The sequence below is a fragment of the Phalacrocorax aristotelis genome, chromosome 4, assembly GCF_949628215.1.
Source record: "Phalacrocorax aristotelis chromosome 4, bGulAri2.1, whole genome shotgun sequence".
Lineage (NCBI taxonomy): Eukaryota > Metazoa > Chordata > Aves > Suliformes > Phalacrocoracidae > Phalacrocorax > Phalacrocorax aristotelis.
The window spans coordinates 54346281-54365320 of record NC_134279.1 but is presented as its reverse complement, the minus strand read 5'-3'; the positions used below and the strand labels follow the sequence as shown (position 1 = coordinate 54365320).

At 41.5% G+C, this 19040-nt stretch overlaps 1 protein-coding gene across 4 annotated transcripts in view; it reads right to left on the bottom strand.

The window, feature by feature from the left end:
• SCFD2 (sec1 family domain containing 2) overlaps positions 1-19040 on the bottom strand; it is a 207670-nt gene that overhangs the window by 9560 nt on the left and 179070 nt on the right. For 2 of the 4 annotated variants that reach the window (XM_075091468.1, XM_075091467.1), the window contains exons 6-7: positions 4686-4855; positions 973-1107 (exon numbers count right to left, since the gene is read on the bottom strand). In XM_075091468.1, coding sequence (XP_074947569.1) covers positions 973-1107; positions 4686-4855 — 305 coding nt within the window. The remainder of the gene's footprint in view (positions 1-972; positions 1108-4685; positions 4856-19040) is intronic. The other 2 variants (XM_075091470.1, XM_075091471.1) reach the window with 1 other exon arrangement.

The window sequence follows — 19040 nt, the reverse complement described above, 5'->3', positions numbered from 1 at the left end:
TACAAAATAAATGAGAAAGCATGGACACATTTGTGAGGTATGTGATGATGCCTATAAATTATTCATCCTACATAAGGTTCACTTGCTCATCTGTTATATATTCCATACTGTATGGTATTTTTCTTACTAGCAGAGATGCAGGTGCTTACAGGTACATATTGCCATAATATACTTCATACTCTTACATAATACTCTTCAGTGGAGAACTCAGGATATGCAGCAGAGCAGAGCTGAATGTACAGCATGCTAGCTACTCCACACTTCGTCTCTGTAGACATTTAATGAACACTTAGTACAGGTTAATTTGTAAAGCAGAGTAAGCTCTTGTAGAAAGACTGTCTTAAAACATGCTAAGAGCATCCACAGGACAATTTCTGACTAACAGGCTTCCTCCCTCCCCACTACAAGTTGAACCTTATCCAGTTATAGAAAAGGCACTGAATATGGAGGTCCTCTGATGACCTTCCTCCCCTGTGAGTCCTGACTGTTCATACTTACTTCTCTCCTAACTCAAGGCTACTTGGTGTCCTTAAAATCCTCTGATGAGGTGCCTTGTGGAATACCTTTTGGAAATCTAGGTAGGTTATATGAACTGGCACTCGCTTATCAATTTGTGTATTGGGTCTCTCTGAGGAGCTCCAAAAGCTATGTGAGGTAAGACTTCCCTTTAGCAAAGACACATTGCCTCCTCCCAGATGTATCACCCTGATTTAGGTGTCCAGCACCACCCTTATCTAGGTGTCCAGTCTACTCCATTCCTCTTGTTTTGCTCAGCAGGTGCTACCCAGATGTACTGTGCCTGCAATGAGGTGCCTCAAGCTATTCCCAGACCCCCTGAAAGCATTCAACTCTTGTAACTGCCCCTTAAGTTCTGCTGAATAATATAAACTCAAATACATAAAATCAGCTATGGCCATATGACGCTATGACCTCAGGAAAATCTTCCAGGTGAGCTTGGGAAGCCTGGTTTACCTTCATGAACATGCTGAATCCAGTTTTAAGGAGATCCGTGAGGCCTGATGACACATGCTCAATATCAATAGGATCAGGTCGATCAGGATTACAGATCTCTTCCACTACCTGTTTCAGCAGCGGTTTGTAAGAAGCCTGCACAAAAAGAACAATGCACTGTGAGTAAAGCTGTTTAGACTTGGTGCAACTGCTCTTCTAAACATTTTATTTTCATTTATTTCCATTAAAGATAACAAAACTAATTATCCTAGAAAGGAAACGACGCAAAGAGTTAAAAATTATTGAAGCAGCCGTGGTCTTTGTGACCTTGACTGCAAATGGTGCGCACCAGCACAGCACCAAACTGAAAAGACAGGAAGGCAGCCACACATTTACTCTGCCTCATGTGTATTATATGCGTAAAGGGAGGCAAGGAAGAAAGGGGGCTTCTAGTTTCTCTGGAATCTTTTTGGAGGTAGTACAGAAAGGGATAGCAATAATGATGGTACTCTGTTGCCCATCATGCACCCAGAAGATCTCATTCCCTTTGTAATGATTTTACGAACACTTACAAGGGGCTTTTAGGAGGGGTTGCTTACTGACCACTCCTGCCTTCCCACAGGTGTCATGTCAGCACTGAAGCCTGGGTATCAGCAGGGCTGGGAAGAGGCCAACCTGCCTCTTTGTCCCTCATGGGAGAGCAGAGCTAAGGAGTCCCTGTTAGCCCTTCAGCTTCTACGGCCAGGCCTCTACATAATACTTCCACCTGTGGCGAACCTTGAGAAAATAGGCCTAACAAGCGCATGGATATCATGCATGTCAGAGCTTCAGAGAAGTTAGGGACCAGGAAAAAGGGAACATGTAAAGGTACAATGGTCAGCATCCTGGAAGATCCACTTCCATAGGATCCACTCTGCAACCTGTGCTGAAACTTCTAGTAGCCTAGAAATTTCCACATTCCTGTACCAAGGTCTAAACCACTCTGACATCATGAAAAAGTTTCTAAGATAAAAATTTTAATGACTCGTGGAAAGATGCTCTTTAATGAAAATTTGACCTTACTTGCTTTGCAAATGGAGTTTTGTTTTGCTGCTTTTAACTTTACCCAAACTGCAACAGAACCACATTCCTTTTCAGGAAGCACAACAGTCTTAGAAAATCAGCAGCTTTCAAATTAGTACATTTGTTTTCCTTTGGGACTAACCCAGGTATATATCATTCCCTAGATTTCTTAAGGGAATCAAGTGTAACATCATTCATTTTGTAAAGATGATATCTACAAGAGACATCATGCAAGATAAACATAAAAATGAATGGAAAATAAAAAGCAAGCCACTTGGCTTGAAATTGAAATTTTCTGGAGTAATTAAAGAAATGTTTTTCATCCAACACTTCACAGTGAGAAACAGAACTTACAGCTTTTGAATACAGTCCTGTCAACAAAGATTTATACAACTCATCTAGTTCTTCTCACAACACGTGCATAATTTTTAATTGAGCCAACAAAGCAAATCACAGCAGACATGAGCTGCAGGATCTTTTAGGAGAACATGCCAAGATTTGTGTCAAATCTAGTCACGCAATAAACAACTGTTTGAAAATACACATGCAGGCATGAAGTTCTATGTATAAAAATCTGTTTAATATCTTCATGGATGAGGAACAGAAAGACATTAGGAATGAAATATTTCTGGAGTAGATATCAAATCACAGTTAAACACAGAGGCTTACTGCATGAAATTAAAGGAAAAATATTATCTGACTTCAGACAAAACTATGTACTCAAAAGATGTTTAAAATGTGCTATGATTTTGCATGTCTACATTTTCAGCACCTAAACTCAGTGACCTTCAAAATGATCCAATTCATCTACAGAGGTACTAGAAGGCAGATACTACGATCGTTTACCTTTTTTTAGCTATAATAGTTCCAAATGTTTTCAAAATATTTTATGACTTGAAATTCGTCTATTATATTTTTAGGGAGTTTTAACTTTATCTTTTATACAACCCCCAATAGCTGCATTGAATTATAACTCATATAATGAAACTTTTATCAACTTAAAATTTTGGCGGGGCACAAATGGTGTTTCAAACAGTTGTTAAAAAGTTTGGTGGTTATGGGACATACCTCAGACAAGATTATAAGGAGAAAAGGAGAGAGAAAAGGAGAGAGAAAGAAAGAGAATGAGAAAATGAGAGGGAGTGAAGGAAGGAGGAAGGAGAAAAGACAGAGGAAGGGAAGAATATCCCTGAGATCAATATGAAAGGACAAGAACAGTAGTTACAATATCAGGCAAAATAAATATTCTCCTTTGCATGGTTGCTACAGGGAGTGGTTTGATGACCTGATGAAAACATTCATTCATCATTTTATGTAAGACAAACTTCAGTGCTACAAAAAAATCCTTCTAAGAGGCTATCCAGTTCCCACTTACATATAGAAACCTTTTCTGAGTCTTAACAAGAAATGGAGGCTTCCCAGCTTCTAACAGATAAAGCAGAAAAGCATCTATAGGCTAAACCCATTCCCACAGCACTAAGTCGGGCAGGGAATGAGTATGGCCATGGGAAGGGTGCTACTTCAGAGGAGCTAAACTGATCACACGCAAAACATTTATTAACACCTGCCAGTCAGAAGAGAGGCCCAATTGTGGAGAGCTGTACATATGATGGAAAAAACACTGCACTGCCTGCTTGTTTTTGTTACTCTAAACCTCCTGAACTGCCCTCAGCAGAAGGTTGGTCCTATTCAAGCAATTAAATCCATTGCATAGCCAGATTAGGGGGCTGCAGGGTGTTAATACATCCCTTGCTGCGTTCCAGCACTTAGCCCTAAGCAAACAACCTGCATTACATCCAAAGAACATACTGATGCTAATTACACTTCCAGTAAACTTTTAGAGGATATTTTCTTATCATCCAACTGCCTCACCACTGAACTGTATTAGGTGTTTAACAACTTTCCCCATTTCAGACACCAGACTGGTCCTAAGTGCCAGCAGACTTCAATAACAGGTTTTCTCCACCTTAGCTTTCCAGTGACATTTTGCAACACTCCTGATTCCTGTTGTTACAAAGCATTGTTTAATTTGAACTACAACCCTTTGCTGGTCCACTGCATACTTAAGAGTTTGGAAGGATTTTTTTCTGGCTCAAGGCTTTAGTCTCTCTCTAAATCACTGTATGTGCTTTCCATTGTAAAACTCTATTTTTAACTGAAAAGGCTGAAACACTTTGGGGGAGACAGAGAGAGAGAGAAAACCACTGTATATTAGTCCTGATGACCTATAGTAATATCATAGTTCAAATGCTCATATTTTAGAAGAAAAAGCTGCATTTTTCACCTATTTACAAATGGGAGGGCCTCTCACACTTATCAAGATGGGAGAGAAAATTCATGGGAATATAGTTGCTGTTTGGATGCGGACATCCTGCCTTGCTATGCCATGAGAGGTCTGAGTCCAGGACTGTCTTGACCTAGCCCTGCCTTTCACAGGCATTTATGTCATATCACAGTGCTGCAGAGCAAATCCCTAATTTCTTCCTCAGACAATTCTTTGTTGACAGTGTCATGGATATGCCTGAGTTTGGAATTTGAGGAAGTTCTTGATGATTAGGTCAATTATAAAATCTATACTTAAATATCTTCCACATGGGCAGAACACATATAGGATTAGCACATCAGCAAAATTAGTGCTGTAATTTTTACAGCATGCTAGAGAAATAACATACACAGGGCAAAGAAGATCCACTTGCCTGGTGGGTGTTGCTGCCTGGATTATGGATGGAATTAAACTGTTTCATGTTCATTCGAGCTCTTGCAATATCCCTGAGGGACTGAAAGATATCGTTCACTGCATCTGTGGCTTTCTGAGATGTCAGGTTCAGCGACGAGTCACAGCCTAAAGTAATAAAGAAACACAAAGCTGAGTAAGTGAAAAATTTTCAAGTGTTTTGATAATACGCAGTAGCAAAAGGATAACTGGGAGGAAATTTTAAACTAGTTTCATCATGTTATATTCTAGAAACTCCAGGGCTTGTTAGACAGTATGTCCTCAGCATGGCACGAGTCTTTGTAGCTAAGCAAGAAGCCGTAAATCCTAGACAACAAGCAAAGTGAACAGCACCTCTCTAGTCACATTTGTAACCTAGATCATACAGCAATTTCATCGGCACAGGGTATGTTTTGCTCTCCACAGCAAACAGAAGATCCCATACTAGCAGGCCCCGAAGAAGGGCCCCAGGTGGAAAGGAGCCAGCTGGTTTGCTGGTCTCCTTGTGGCAGAGCAGCCATGAAGAGAGGAATTGCTCCTCAGGCATTGTACCCGAGCACTGGCTGGCAGCCTGCTGACTCCAAATGCATTTCATACCTTTGTGACAAGATAAATGGGAAAAGTCCATGCTAAATACAGTGAAAACAATAGCTACACATTGGGAAGAGATGTATTATCATTAAAAATTCCTTATCCCTCAAAGTGGCACAGTTATTACTTTTAATGTGTTTTTCCAAAGCACTTCTGCTAAGATACAAGGCTTATCTTCCACTGAGGCCAAACTCCATTTAGACCATGTAAAAGGTCCCTCCAGGTGGCCAGGTGGTGCCTTGGCAAAGAGAAATTCTTATCCTTGGCTCCATCCCCCTTACTACAGGACCTATATTGCACAGAGGTATAGAAAAAAATGCTTTCTCAGCTGACGTGCTGGTGAGAATTATCCAGGTCAGAGATAACTGGGTAACCTGGTCTTTGTACTGCCCTGTCAAAACAACTCTACACGTTTTGACATCTCTGCCTGCCTCTCTTCTTGCATGACTCCTCATCCCTGTGGCAGAAGATCCAGCACAAAATAACCCTTCTTGCCACATGCACACACAAACACACACTCACTCCTGCTTATCACCAGTGTCTTCTCTGGGGGATGCTGCTGTAGTGGTTTGCGTGTCCACCCTGGTACTGCAACCGGTCCTGCACCAGCATACCTATATGTGTGTGCAGAATCCTGCTGAGAGGATGGGGTCTCCCCACAGGTCCCAGTATCTGCTGGCTCACATCGTGCTGCGCTAGCAGAGCCCGGCACTGAAAACAGTCACCAAAACCTGTCGTAAAGCAGCCTGGATTTTTGGGTGGGAGGATTCTGCACAAACTTTCCTCTACAACTGACAGAGGACAGAATCCTTATGCACTAAAGAAACAATAAAAATGGTGGTATGTTCAAAATTCACAGGGAATTTGTAATAGCTAATCTGAATCACTGACATCTTTGCAATCTGTACAGCAGAATATATATATAATATATACATATACACACTTTTAGAGGTCTGAAACTATTCCTACAAGACGGTGATTAGACACTGACCTTTTAGTGAAGTTAGTGTCAGAACATTATTTATTGAAAGCCTCCAAGTCAGATCCCCAGCTGGTGCAGCAGAACAGGTGAAATGGCTGGACTTCTGCAGGGCTACATGAAACCAAGCTGCTGAGGATTTACGCCATTATAACCCACAAAGCAATGAAGTGAACGCGAACTGGGCCTTGGTGATTCCCGTGTTGTAATTCTAAGGCAGTCACTTACATATTTTTGGACAGAGCTCTTGAAATGATTAATTTTTTGTTTTTAATGAGTACAAAATGGCTTACAGAAATATTTTTGTTGTTATGTATGTGCAAGATCTATGCTCTGATACTGATTGATCAAAGCTTAGTTTTTCATTTGGCCGAGGAGCCTGTGTGTTGTCAGTGAAAGCCCTGTATTCAAACCCCACTCTGCAGCTCATTACCCCATACCACTGGTGCTCTTGAAATCAGAGAGATGGCTCCTGTGAGTGATCTTGTGCTGGTTTATGTGCAAGGGAAGAGTGTCCAACAGCTGAAAAAAGTGAAACTGAACACCTCCTGGACAGAGGAGGTTGATAAATAAAGTCTGAGGTGATAAATCCTGGTTTATATTTATCACTAGCACAGGCAAAATATTCAGAGGAGATTTTGTATTGTCGGTGTGCTTTTACCCTGCCCATGGGAAAACACAGGAATGAGAAAACAGGGCAGTGCCTGTTAGCTCCGAACTCAGAGGCTATACGTATTTGCAAATGAAAATTAAAACGAAAAGCCATATCTCATTATTGTATTACTAGATTTTTCTTCTCTCCGACAGACAAGCTTTCTCTGTTTTAGCCACGTTAGAGATAAGCAGCTCCTAGCTAATGTAAGTAGTTATATTTTCTTTGCCCTCTCTTGAATCCTTTATCAGCAAAAGCCATTGCTTTCGGCCAAGCCACCTCTAGAATGTTTCCTTTTGCTAGCAAACACAAGTCCCCTGCATTGAACAAGTTCAGGCAAGGCAAAAATCACATCAAGTTTTGCTTTGCACACTCTTCTTTTTTTCTTAATTTTGTTTTTTTGGCCCTACAGTTATTTTTCTCATGAACAGAAATATTTGTTTCCTTTTCCTGTTGGCATCACTTCTCTTTCTCTCTCTTTTTATCTTAATGGGAGCCTTTTGACCAAGAAGTTTCAAACCAGCTTGTCACTTCCCACTTCTGGAACTGCAGGGCAGTTTCCAGTGGACATGGTCGGGCTTCATGGCTGGAAGCCCCTGCGATGCTCCCCACCTTGCCTGGCCCAGTGCATCCCACTTTGCTTTTCATTACTGGGTCAATCTTCCCTTGAGCAATTTTCTCTGCGAAGCGCAGCCTCTGTAACGTCACTCACCGCTCGAACCTTATTGCCAGGGAAATGCTGTCTGGAGCTTGGGCTTTGCTTTATAGCTTGTGCTGACACACTCGTGGGCTGGAGGAGGCCATGAAATCATTTGCCCTCACCATCTATTTAACAGGACACATCGCTTCATCGCTTTCACCCAAACCAAAACACGAGCCGCCGTGTGCTGTGCAGTGCGCCAGCAGCTCCTCCGTGTTCAACCGTGCAGACCGCAGTGTATCTCGAGGAGCACTGGAGCAGGGGATCAATGTGTACTTCCAGTCTCCATGGCAGAGCGCACTTCTGGACCCAGTTTGGAGCAGGGGGACACTGGGAGTCGAAGCTCTGGCCCAGTGCCAGTTTAAGGCTGACAGATGTAGGGAAAAGAGCCGTATTTTCAGAGTTTTCTCTAAAATGTGGTTTCCTTGGGACTTCTGATTAAGAAGTACCACATGTCTGGGGAAGCCATGTCTCTCTTTTTTCAGCCTGACATCCAGTTCTTCCTTTTTTTAGATGTATATTAAAAAATTACTTTGCTTTGCCATCTTGTTGTTGAGATTAATAACAAAAATCTCAGGTTGGTGCCTACCTGTCACACTGCAGCAGGTTTGAAATGGGGAGCCAGGTTTCTTTCCAGCCTGGAGAACAACAGAAGCTTGTGTTGTACAAATGGCAGGCAGCTACAAATTACCTCCCGTTCACACCTTCCCCGTGAATGGGGCTGTGTGCGCATATGGAGAGCAGAACACAACCCCTCTTCTCTGCCCGCTTAATGCTACCAAGAAATCTGCTCCTTTTACAACAATGAAGAGGTGGAATACATTAGCTGCTGCACAACTCATGTGCTAATTAAAACAACTCTTCCTGTTACTGTTTTTTCACTGGAAGTTAAATGGCATTAGGAGAGCATGCTGAATGAATTCCTTTGAATCCCAAGACCTGTTACATTCAGGAAAGGCATTTAAATGAAATTTGGGGATATCGCTTTCCTGTCAGACTTGAAGAAGCCCAGTTGTGGAAAAAAAGAAAATAATTTCTAACCAGCATGGGACTAAAGATTTTAAAGTACATGTCCAAGATCTTGATGATATCCCAAGAAGAACACAACCTGGTTCTGTGGTAAGCAGTGCCCAACCTCACTGATATTGCTTCTGTTCTGCCTCCATCCACTTGCGCTGAATTTGAGGGGAGTCAGAGTGTCAGGAGCTGCAACCAGTGCCAAACAAGATGAGACTGCCAGCCCTTATTTTTGACATACTTTTGAACTTTTTCATCAGAGAGAATGCATCTCCTCTTAAGTTATGCATCTGCATAACCATTAGTACCAGAAATAAGCTATTTTCACAAGAAGCTTGAAAAGAGGAGAATGGAGATGCTCTTCTCTATAGTCTGGGTGTTTTGTCAGAAATTAAATGGAACCAGTTTTTCTACTGAGTCTTACAAAGTTGAAAATTTAGGAAAGTTGAAAGTTTACCACTTTACTCTGCTTTATTGGTATCAACTTAGGCTCGCTCTCTCGCTCATTTACAGGAAAAACCTGATATAAACCCTGCAGACCCTGGAATGGAGTTGGCAGAGTAGTGAAGCCATTTTAGAAGCACACACTGAAGCACAGGCTAACCCAGAAAACTGGTACTTTGAAGAAGAGAAAAGGCAGCATCAGGATTGCATTATGCAAGCTATTTTCTAGATATGCAGAGTTAATTTGCTTGTCAGTGAAAGACAGAGAAAGAACGGAGATATAGGGTGCCTTGAGGGTCAGAACTCAAAATACAGCACTATGATATTAAACTAATTAAAATCTTCTATTTTTATACTTTAGATGATAGTGTAACAATGAGGGCCCTTCTTTTTCTAGCAGATAAATCTAAAAGCATGTATCTATACACCCACAGTTTTATAATAGTTTTGATATATTCATGCATTAAGACTGTTATGAAAAAGTAGGTACAAATGCATATCGTTACACAGACCACGGCTGTGTTTTGCAAGGGAAAAAAAATTGTGTAAAAACCAAAATTAGGATGAAATTTGTGTGATTCTGCTCTCAGCTTTCTTCCCGATGGATTCTGCCATGCATTTTGATCTGTAGTCTTAAATCTGATTTGTGTTAAATCGGGCTCTCTGCTGCACCTAAAAGGGACAAGGAAGGACAGGCCAGAATACAAGGCATCTGTCATTGTCCAACAGCAACATCAGCAGAAGGTGAAAAATCAGAATTGATTCCATTTTGGTTTGGGGGATTATGGAAAAGATATGCATTCCCCCACCCTTGAGAAGAGAGTGTCCAGTGGGGACAGACACAGCGGTGCCTGTGACACCTTCCCTGCAGCACATGGCACATCTCTGCCCCTGGGGATGGAAAGGATCCTACTCTCTGCTGGCTTGGTCCTCTGCAGCACTGGCTGGGGCAACCACGTGTGTGCTGCTGGCAGCTCCCAGCGAGGAGCAAGCCTCTGGGCAACCTTGAAACGCTGAAGGCCAAGTCAACACTACAGTGGGCCGAGTTCAGAACAGGGCTGGCTTTTCTGACATTAGCAAGTGATTTGGGTGCTACTGATTGGATTAAAAGGAAAGGGTAAAAAAGAACAGGGGAGAATCTGAAAGATTGTTCAAAATGGTATTTGTAATTTGAAGGTGAATTAAAATCCCAACAAAAGAGGCACTTAGTAAAAAACGAAAGTTATAAAAAACCAAAACATTTTGCTATAAAATGTTATAAAAAACCAAGTTATAAAAAACCAAAACATTTGCTTTGCCCTGGCAAATCAGCTGCTGGCACAGAGGGGCAGGAGCTCATCAGCTGAGGAAGGGGCAGGCGCAAAGGTGCAGAGATAACCTGTCCCTAACCACAGCCTTGAGACACTCTTGCCCCATCCCCTACCAGCAACCACAGCAGATTTCTAAGCCTTTGTCCCAATTCAACCCCTTTTCTCACCCTCCCTCTTCCCTCTCCCCTTCCTGCGATGGCCCCTTGCCCCAGTCATGCCTCAGCCCTTCATCGCATCTAGGAGGCTGAACTCAGCTTGGACCACACTGCTGCAGAACCACTCCATCCACACAGCCCTCCTTGGGTAGAAGCAAGTTATTTGCGCACCAGAGGCGAAGAGGCCGAAACTCCTCCCAGGTATCCAAGAGGTTAGCATCACAGCCAGAGTGGGAACTCAGATTTTGCAGCCCTGGGCTTCATCAGCCCTTCTGCCAGTCCACGCAGCACTGACTCTGCCAGTCCACACACTGCAAATGCTAGCAGGCAGTATGATAAACACAGGGGAGGAGGAAAGCAAAGGATAGCAGCATATGGGAAAAACATTAAAAAGGGAGGGAAAATGCATATGATGTTGAAAACCAAAGCAGAATGTTTTTCTCCCTCAGTTATTAGCAACATTTGATTTGAACCTATTTGAAACCTGAGGTTCGCATGGAGGGTCGCTGTAGGGCTCCAGCTGAAGTCTGAAACTTCAGAATAAATCAAAGACATTATCTGAAAAGCTACATGACAGAGAAGGTCAGCTCTGCATTTCTACAAATGTCATTTACGATCTGATTGGCACATAGGGAATGAAAACAGCGTGTGCAGCGATGCTCTGGGGCAGCTACCAGTACCACGCGGCACAAGTGATGGTATGGATATGGCATCTGTGATGTGAGGAAGGAGGGCCTGATCCACTGCCAAGGAAACCATAGAAGCTAGAATTGCAACTGGCAAAGGTGCAATTTGTAGTTTATTTTAATCATGACAAACATCTCCCATTTGAGAAAAAAGCCAAGGGTAAAAAGTAACTAAATTTGCAATCCTAAGTCTCTACTACAGCTTTTAAATACGCATCCAAACTTTAGCAGTGCTGAGTATCCAGGGATTGCACATGTATGTCTCAATGGGCAGTTCAGCACAGATCTGACGTTATTATAACAGGGACACATCATGCGATCTCTGGAGCTCACCGGGGAAGGATGGCAAGAGCCAGCAGTGTGCTTGGAAAGCTTGTTGTTGGCTTCAAGTGTAGGAACCTCTTCTGGAAACTGCTCTTTGGTGTGCAAGGCAGGCAGAGCCTGCATGATGAAGTACTTCACTGGATCTCAAGCTCTGAAGCTGCACGCATAAAAATCTAGCCACTTACCTACATGGTTAAATATGGATTTAAGACCTACCTTTCAAGAGTAATTTTTTTTTTTTTAAATTTTGGCCTCAATATCTGTCACTTGGACACTTCTATTTTACGGGAATATTTTATTGCCTTCTTTTTGCCAAAATCCAACAGCACAACATGTAATATCAACTTTTATGAAGCACTGCAAACTCAGTACTGCAGGCTCTCATATTACATGAAATTAAACCTGTCAATTCAGGGAACAATTACAGGGAAAAACTACAGCACTTACTAGAATCAATTACATAAATTAATTGCAGGAGGAATGTAAGTTAGGCTCAGAAGTGCTTTCTGAAGGAAATTAAAGTAACAAATTCATCAGGGAACCATTCAGTTGCTCCCTCAAGTAGTCCATATCTTAATTAAAAAAACCACACATGTTAATAAAGCTATCATAAACGTTCTGTAAGTCTAATAAGGCCTCCCAATAATGTTCTTGCAAGAACTCAGTAAAACTCCAGGTTTTACTGAACGATATAGAGCCATATAAACATACCACCCTAGGCCCTATACAATCAAATGTCCTCAGTCTTTTGCAAGTTATTCTCAGCTACACTCCTTTTGTCTTCAGACTGGTGGCTGAACTTTGGCAAGGATGGATTTTTGCTCCCGCCACGGACGTTCTTGCTATTCATGCGTCAGGCAACACCCTTCAGCGATGCTATGGAGTTTCACTATCGATCTGCTGCCTCTCACCTACTCCACACGGAACTCCAAGAGGTACTACATATGTAAGGACAAGCAATGTGTGGGGAAGAGGGACGAGTTCGTGTCCAGGTAGCAGCAGGCGAGGCAGCAAGTACTACCAGTATGGCAAAGCTTCCTTTGCCAGCCTGTACCAGAACAGAGGACACATGGCATGTGTGAAATGGCATGGCTGTTCTCCTTCAGAACAGTCAGCACCGTGGGACTTGGATGGGACCCTGCCACTGCCTTTTCTAACATACCCACTCAGGACCTAATAGCCCTGTTTCTTCCTTTCTTTCTCCAAGCACCTGCAAGCTGCCCTTGTGTGAGAGACCACGTGGAGGCAGATGAGCCCTTTTTTTAGGCTACAGCTATGGCCTTGCTTACGCTCAGACGGCACCGTTAATGCGGCACCTCACACTACCTGGGCTGAGGAAAATCGTATGCAAAGAAAAAAGTGGTCCTAGGCAACTGTGTTTAAAGCCCTCCATAAAGAAACACCCTGAAGGCCTGCTTTGTCTCTGCACTATGAAGCAGCAGAGCAGGGAGGAAGCTCATGTAGAAGGCCACAGGAGTCTAGATGCTCTACCCGTGGCAGTCTAGATGCTTTACCCACTTGGCCTCAGAGGGGAACCTCAGGAAAACACGGCAAGATCTGTAATTGTCATTATTTTTATAAAACTTTTCTTCTTCATGTTGATTACAATGAATCATACTTCTAAAACAACACCAAAGCGAAATAAGCCTTTCAGTATTTTTGTTTGATTTTTCCATCTTTTTTTTTTTTTTTTAGCTTGGACAATGGAAATGAATATGGTCAATGCTTTTTGCATTCACAGACCAATTTGATTGTATGTTCCTCATACTGCCAAGTCAGGCTTGCAGACACAACTGGAAGATGCTTCCTTCTGAAAACAACTGTCTTATCTAGCATTTTTAAAAATGCATGAAACCATTTCAACTCATGGAGCTAAGAATGATGGTAATAGAGTAATGTCCAAGAGACATTTTCCTTCCCAATTTAAGTTCTAAGCCAAACCAGAATTCACAGTATCCTTAAACTAGTGAAGGCAGCTTTACACAATAACATGAAGACGTACAGAATAACGTGAATAGTGTATAGAAACATAAGATCACAATTAAAGCTAATAGTTGTAATCGATTTATCAACTACTAAAGCAAAATGATATTTTTAACAGGAAGACAAAAATAATGACATTTTAATGCTATTATTATTATAATGCTATTATCTGTTCAAAAAAGCCCCTTCACCCAGTATGCAGGTGAAAAGCCATCTGAAAACTGACAAGGATAATAGGCACTCAGGCTGCGTTCAAGGGGCTCTATTTAATGATAGGTAATAGTAATGATAGATTATAATAATTGCAATTTTAATTCCCCCCCTTATTAAAATTAACAGAATTATGGTACATCCCTTAAGTACCTCTTGCTTTAAATTCACAACTATGCTCAGAATAGTTTCCCTTAAAAAAATGACATAGCTCACCTTCTAAGATTAAAATTAAACTATAAATGGATTAAGTGTTGGCCAAAACACTAGAAGGTTGTCTTGCAGGAGATACTGGATGAAAAAGCTAAAAGCTAAGTGCCAATCCTGTATTAATCTACACTGTTATGACAGTTTTGATGCTAACAGTAGGTAGAAATACACTGTAAAAAGTTTACAGAATTCATGGTAGTAAGAAATGGAGCTGTCAGATAAACACAAGTATCACAGATTTCCAGTTCTAATATTTGAAATTCAAGCATGAAAATCTGAGAAATGACACACTAATCTTGACATACTTTATGTACTATTTGGATAGTGCCACAATACCCAACTGGAAGAGAAATGAAAGAAAGACTAAATGCCATGCTCAGTGTAATAGCGACATAACACAAAATGCATAACAATAAACTCCCTGAAGTTAATCTATGACATTAGAGTTTATAGCTTAACTGCAATTTTAGAAGAAATATATATTGTTTGAGCAGCACCATGCTCACTTCTGAAATTCTGATTACAGAAAGCATTCAGGTGTGAAGTCCCACTGAAATCCAGCCAAAATAACCTCAACCTTATTTTAGCATCCCAACTCCCCAGGGAAGAGAAGTCCTACTACTCTACTGTTACTACAGGCAAATAATTAATTTTTAAATAAAATATGCAAAGTGATTGTAACCAAAAGTAACATCCAGAATAAGTGGACAGTTTGTGGTAATTCCTCTGGTGATTTTTCATTCAAATTTCAATTTAGTATCTTACAGGGCTGCCTTTTTCAAAATGCATGTTGCTGACACTGTCAATGATCCACATATTCGCAGTATATGTTAATGACACCAAAGGTAAATATTCTCATTTTGTGGCTAAGTTTCAAACAAGATCTGGAAAGTTGGTGGCCATGAACTGGTAGATGGATGACCTTGTAAATCACCACCCAGCAGCTCAGGCACAAGCTCAGCCCTGAATTTAGGAAGCTGGGTCCTTCACACTGGCAGCAAGCGTTTGGGGGGATGACACCACCTTTGCGTGGGTCCCACTCAGCTCACCACAGCCTCTGAGCGATGGCACTCACCTGCACGCGTCTAATTGCTGACCAGCTGTAACACTTATGACTGTGTTTACACTGGAAATACTAATACTTGGTCATCTCTTCCAAGTCTCAGTCCCTCTGGACAGGAGCTGCGTGGTACTGCATGCCCACAGGACCTCTGACTTAGCCAGCTACATCAGATGCTGGTACTGCCTAAATAAAAACCTAATTCCAGGCTCAGATCAGAGCAGGTTCATTGAGGGAATGACAAGGATGACTTATTGTGGCCTGCCGAGCACAAACTTAGAAGAAAAAGTCAAGCAGCGCGTCTCCCGAGGGCTACACATGTTAGGAGTGGAAGGAAGGGTTCCCTTTTTTCTATACTATCAAGAACCTGCCAGCACATTAGAGAGAACAACTTCCTACCTGGCAGATTGCAAAAGACTTTCTTTCCTCCTTCCATCAGTAGTGCAAGAATTGCAACATGCTCTGCCTCCCCAAACATAGCACAAAGCTGCCTACGGTGTGTGAAAATGTTAATGATGCTGAAAACCAGAGAAATGTGGCTTGTGATGCTCTGCTGGAGACCAGGGGTTGTACTGGGCAAGGACCGTACTAAACTTGTTTTTGTTCCTGATGCTTCTTCTCCTGAAAATGGACATTGACACTGGACACCGAGGTGGAATATGGGGATAAAACAGAGGAAGGGCAGAACAGCTGTTCTACCCTGCAAGCGAGGATAAGTAAAGTATAACGATTTCCAGAGAAAAAGAATAGAAATATTTATGGTAAAGGGCTTCACTGCATAACATAAAGAAAAACTTTTAAACACATAGCGTTGAAAGCAACAGCCACAATTCTCCACACTGAAATTGGCAATTCTGCTTTAATGGCAACCTACCACATTGCAAGCCATACATGACCAAGGGCAAAAAGGACTAGAAACCAGAACGCTGAGAATTTCTGCATTTACACCTTGGCAACCCTTGGACCTCACTTGGGCTGTTTTGCCCTGCTACCGCCAGTGGTACCATGCACGTAAATGAAGGGTTACATCCTCACCAGGGGACACCTCCAGCAAGGGGCTAGCTGGGGCTGCAGGAAAGCTGCTGCAGACTTGCCCTCTCCCAGTTTAAGAGGCTTAGCATCCCATTGCACACCAGGGAGGGAAATGGATAGCAGGCAGTGAATAGGCGGTAAAGAAGCCCTGTGTGCATCCCTCAGCTGGTCACGCACGTGTTGCCTAGGCAAGGGGTGTATATAGGGTACAGATGTCCATATTCTGCAGGCAGATGAGAAGTTATGCCAAAGCACAGCCCTCTTGAGCCCTTCTATCACAACCAACAGTGATCACAGCAAGGAGCATGTGTTGTTTAATCCATGCACAGCATCCACTTTGTGTTACCAGCTCAACTGTATTGCATGCTGTGCGTACAACAGATCCTCTGCAGACAAACCCCTGTCTCTGGTGAGTCACTGTATTGATCTACTGAACAAATGACCTGATTTGATGTTACTGTGTTTCAGATCTTCCTCTGCAAAACAGAGAAAAACTGCCACCCTTTGTACAGCTAACTGTCTATCTGTAAAGCACAATGTTGTACACGTGGGCTTGGGATGCATGAGTCAATTTTTGAAGCTATGAATCGTAAACAATTTAATTCTAGTATAAAAGCAAGCTGTATTGTCTGTCACCTTACCAGAGTTCAGTATTAGAATGCTTTGCATCTAGATAAAAATGTATATGATAGTTTAGCCTACAGCATGGGTGATTATGTTATTTGGAATAAGCGTTATGTCTCTGATAAGATTAGGAAAACCATATTTTGCAGAGGCATTTGCTTTTCATGAATCTCACGGAAATATCTATGCAACACCAGTATTACATTTGGAGTCAGAAAAAAAACAGGAGAGATCTTGGCCTTTCTCTTTTCTTTGGTGTAAGTGCTTGTTTATATTTTTCATCACCCCCTGTAAAACTATTTCATTTGAAATCATCACTGGAGTACTGTCTCAAAAGGTAACTCTTCTTGTTTTGGGAATATTTACACCTCAGTAGAGAATAACATCCTATAAAAAGTGCCTTCACAGAAGATTGTTTTCTTTACAAAAGCAGATAACACTGACTCATCTAAACTATTTAAAAGTCTTCCTATGTTCATCTACTCTTATAATCATCATTGAAACTGAGCACTGCACTTTGCAGAGATGATAAGAATACCACCCAGTCCAAACATCTAACAATCTGCAGATAAACAAGAAAAGGCAACGAAGTAAAAAGCATGGGCAGAAAGAACAATAATAAAGCAATAAAAATGCAAGTTGGAAAGAAAGCACTGCATGAATTATCCCACTTCATGTTAATTTTTAAATTGAAGTTACTGTTATACAAAAGACAAGACACAGACTGCATAAAGCATAATTTGGGTGAAAAGCAAAATAAAAGAAGTGAGGCTGAGGGAAGGATCTGGAAGAGGAGAGAAGGAACCCTACTAAGGGAAGAAGGACCAAGGTGGCACTATGTGTTTCCAAAGGATGAACAATGACACCATGTGCCAGGCTGCTCCTTCCTTCCACTGAGTACATGGGTGTGGCAGCTGGCTGCTACCGAGACACAGCAGATCCCTGACTACGACTAACACAAAGTTATACAATTAATGCTCATTTTAATTCTGCTTCTTGCCTGTTAACTAGAAAGCACACTGTAGTGCAGATGGCAAGTATCAGTCAATGAAGAAAATGATCAGCAGTACAAGCTGCAAGTGCATGTATAGGGGGAGGAAATATCCTTGAGTATTAAGCAGAATAAACTCGTATTTGTAAAACAGATAATAATTCATAAAATGTGTAATAGATAAAAAAAGATGCTGGCAGAGGCCTCAGTTTAGCAGAAAATGCAAACACACATTCAACTTAAAAGGTGTGATGGGATGAAGTTAAGCCAGTGCTTAAGCACCTTGTTGAATTAGGGTTAAACTCTCCAGTTTAGATTCAGAAATAATTGTGCTACTTTAATAAACAAACAATTGGATGCCTTGTGGAGTTGGTTTAGAATGTTTCTTAAGCACTTAAGAATTAACATTTTCTTGTCTTTAAAACAAATCAAAAACTTTGTATGCATTGGTGAAAACATAGCTTTTAACACAGCTTGAAGAAACAACAACTGGTAGAAAATGCCTAGGATCTATAGTAATTTCTATTTAGTATAAATTGTTAATGCTTCTAGGTGGAAAAAAAATCAAACCCACTCATAATCTTGTAGTCAAGTTTCAACACCTGCTTATTTATTGTGGCCAAAAGAATAAGGATAACATGATTTATGCTTCAAGCATATGGCAGAAGCACAGGGATTTTTTTCATGAAATTGTACCCGCCTAAGAATGAAAGAGCACATTTAATTTCAAAATTAACTGGACTTTTTCTTTTTTTTTCAGGAAACAAAAACATTAGCAATGCAACCACCAGTCAAGTCTGAAGGACTGACAGCAGCGATTCTGCCGTGAGGCTGACGCGTGGCACCCCAGTGCTGTTCGCTGTCAGGGGACTGGGCAAGTGCAGCTCAGAGGCACTGTGGCTCCAGACTAACAAAGACTGTCATTTGCAGGGTGCTCATACAATGGCAACCTCCTGACTGCAATAGAAATATTTCTAATAATATATCTAAGCTAATAGGTTCTCAAATGATCAGTAGAGATAGGTGCATTTCCAAGGATATGTACCACATGTAATGAAGCCTGTGGAGCAGAGGAGGAGACTCCTGAGACTCCTACCATAACCACATTTCATTTCAGAAGGGGAAAATTTTTACTAATTTTGGTCCTCAAGTCCTTATGCCAGCTTGTGACCACTAATCTTAATGAATAATTCCTGCACAGGGAATAATTTTATGAGGATGTAGTTTGTAAACACTCTGAGAAATCACATCGACAGCTTTTTCTCCCATGTTCAAATTTAACATCAAACCTGACTGAACCTTTCACAGAGTTACGTTCCCTCATTCACTACTATTTATAATTAATT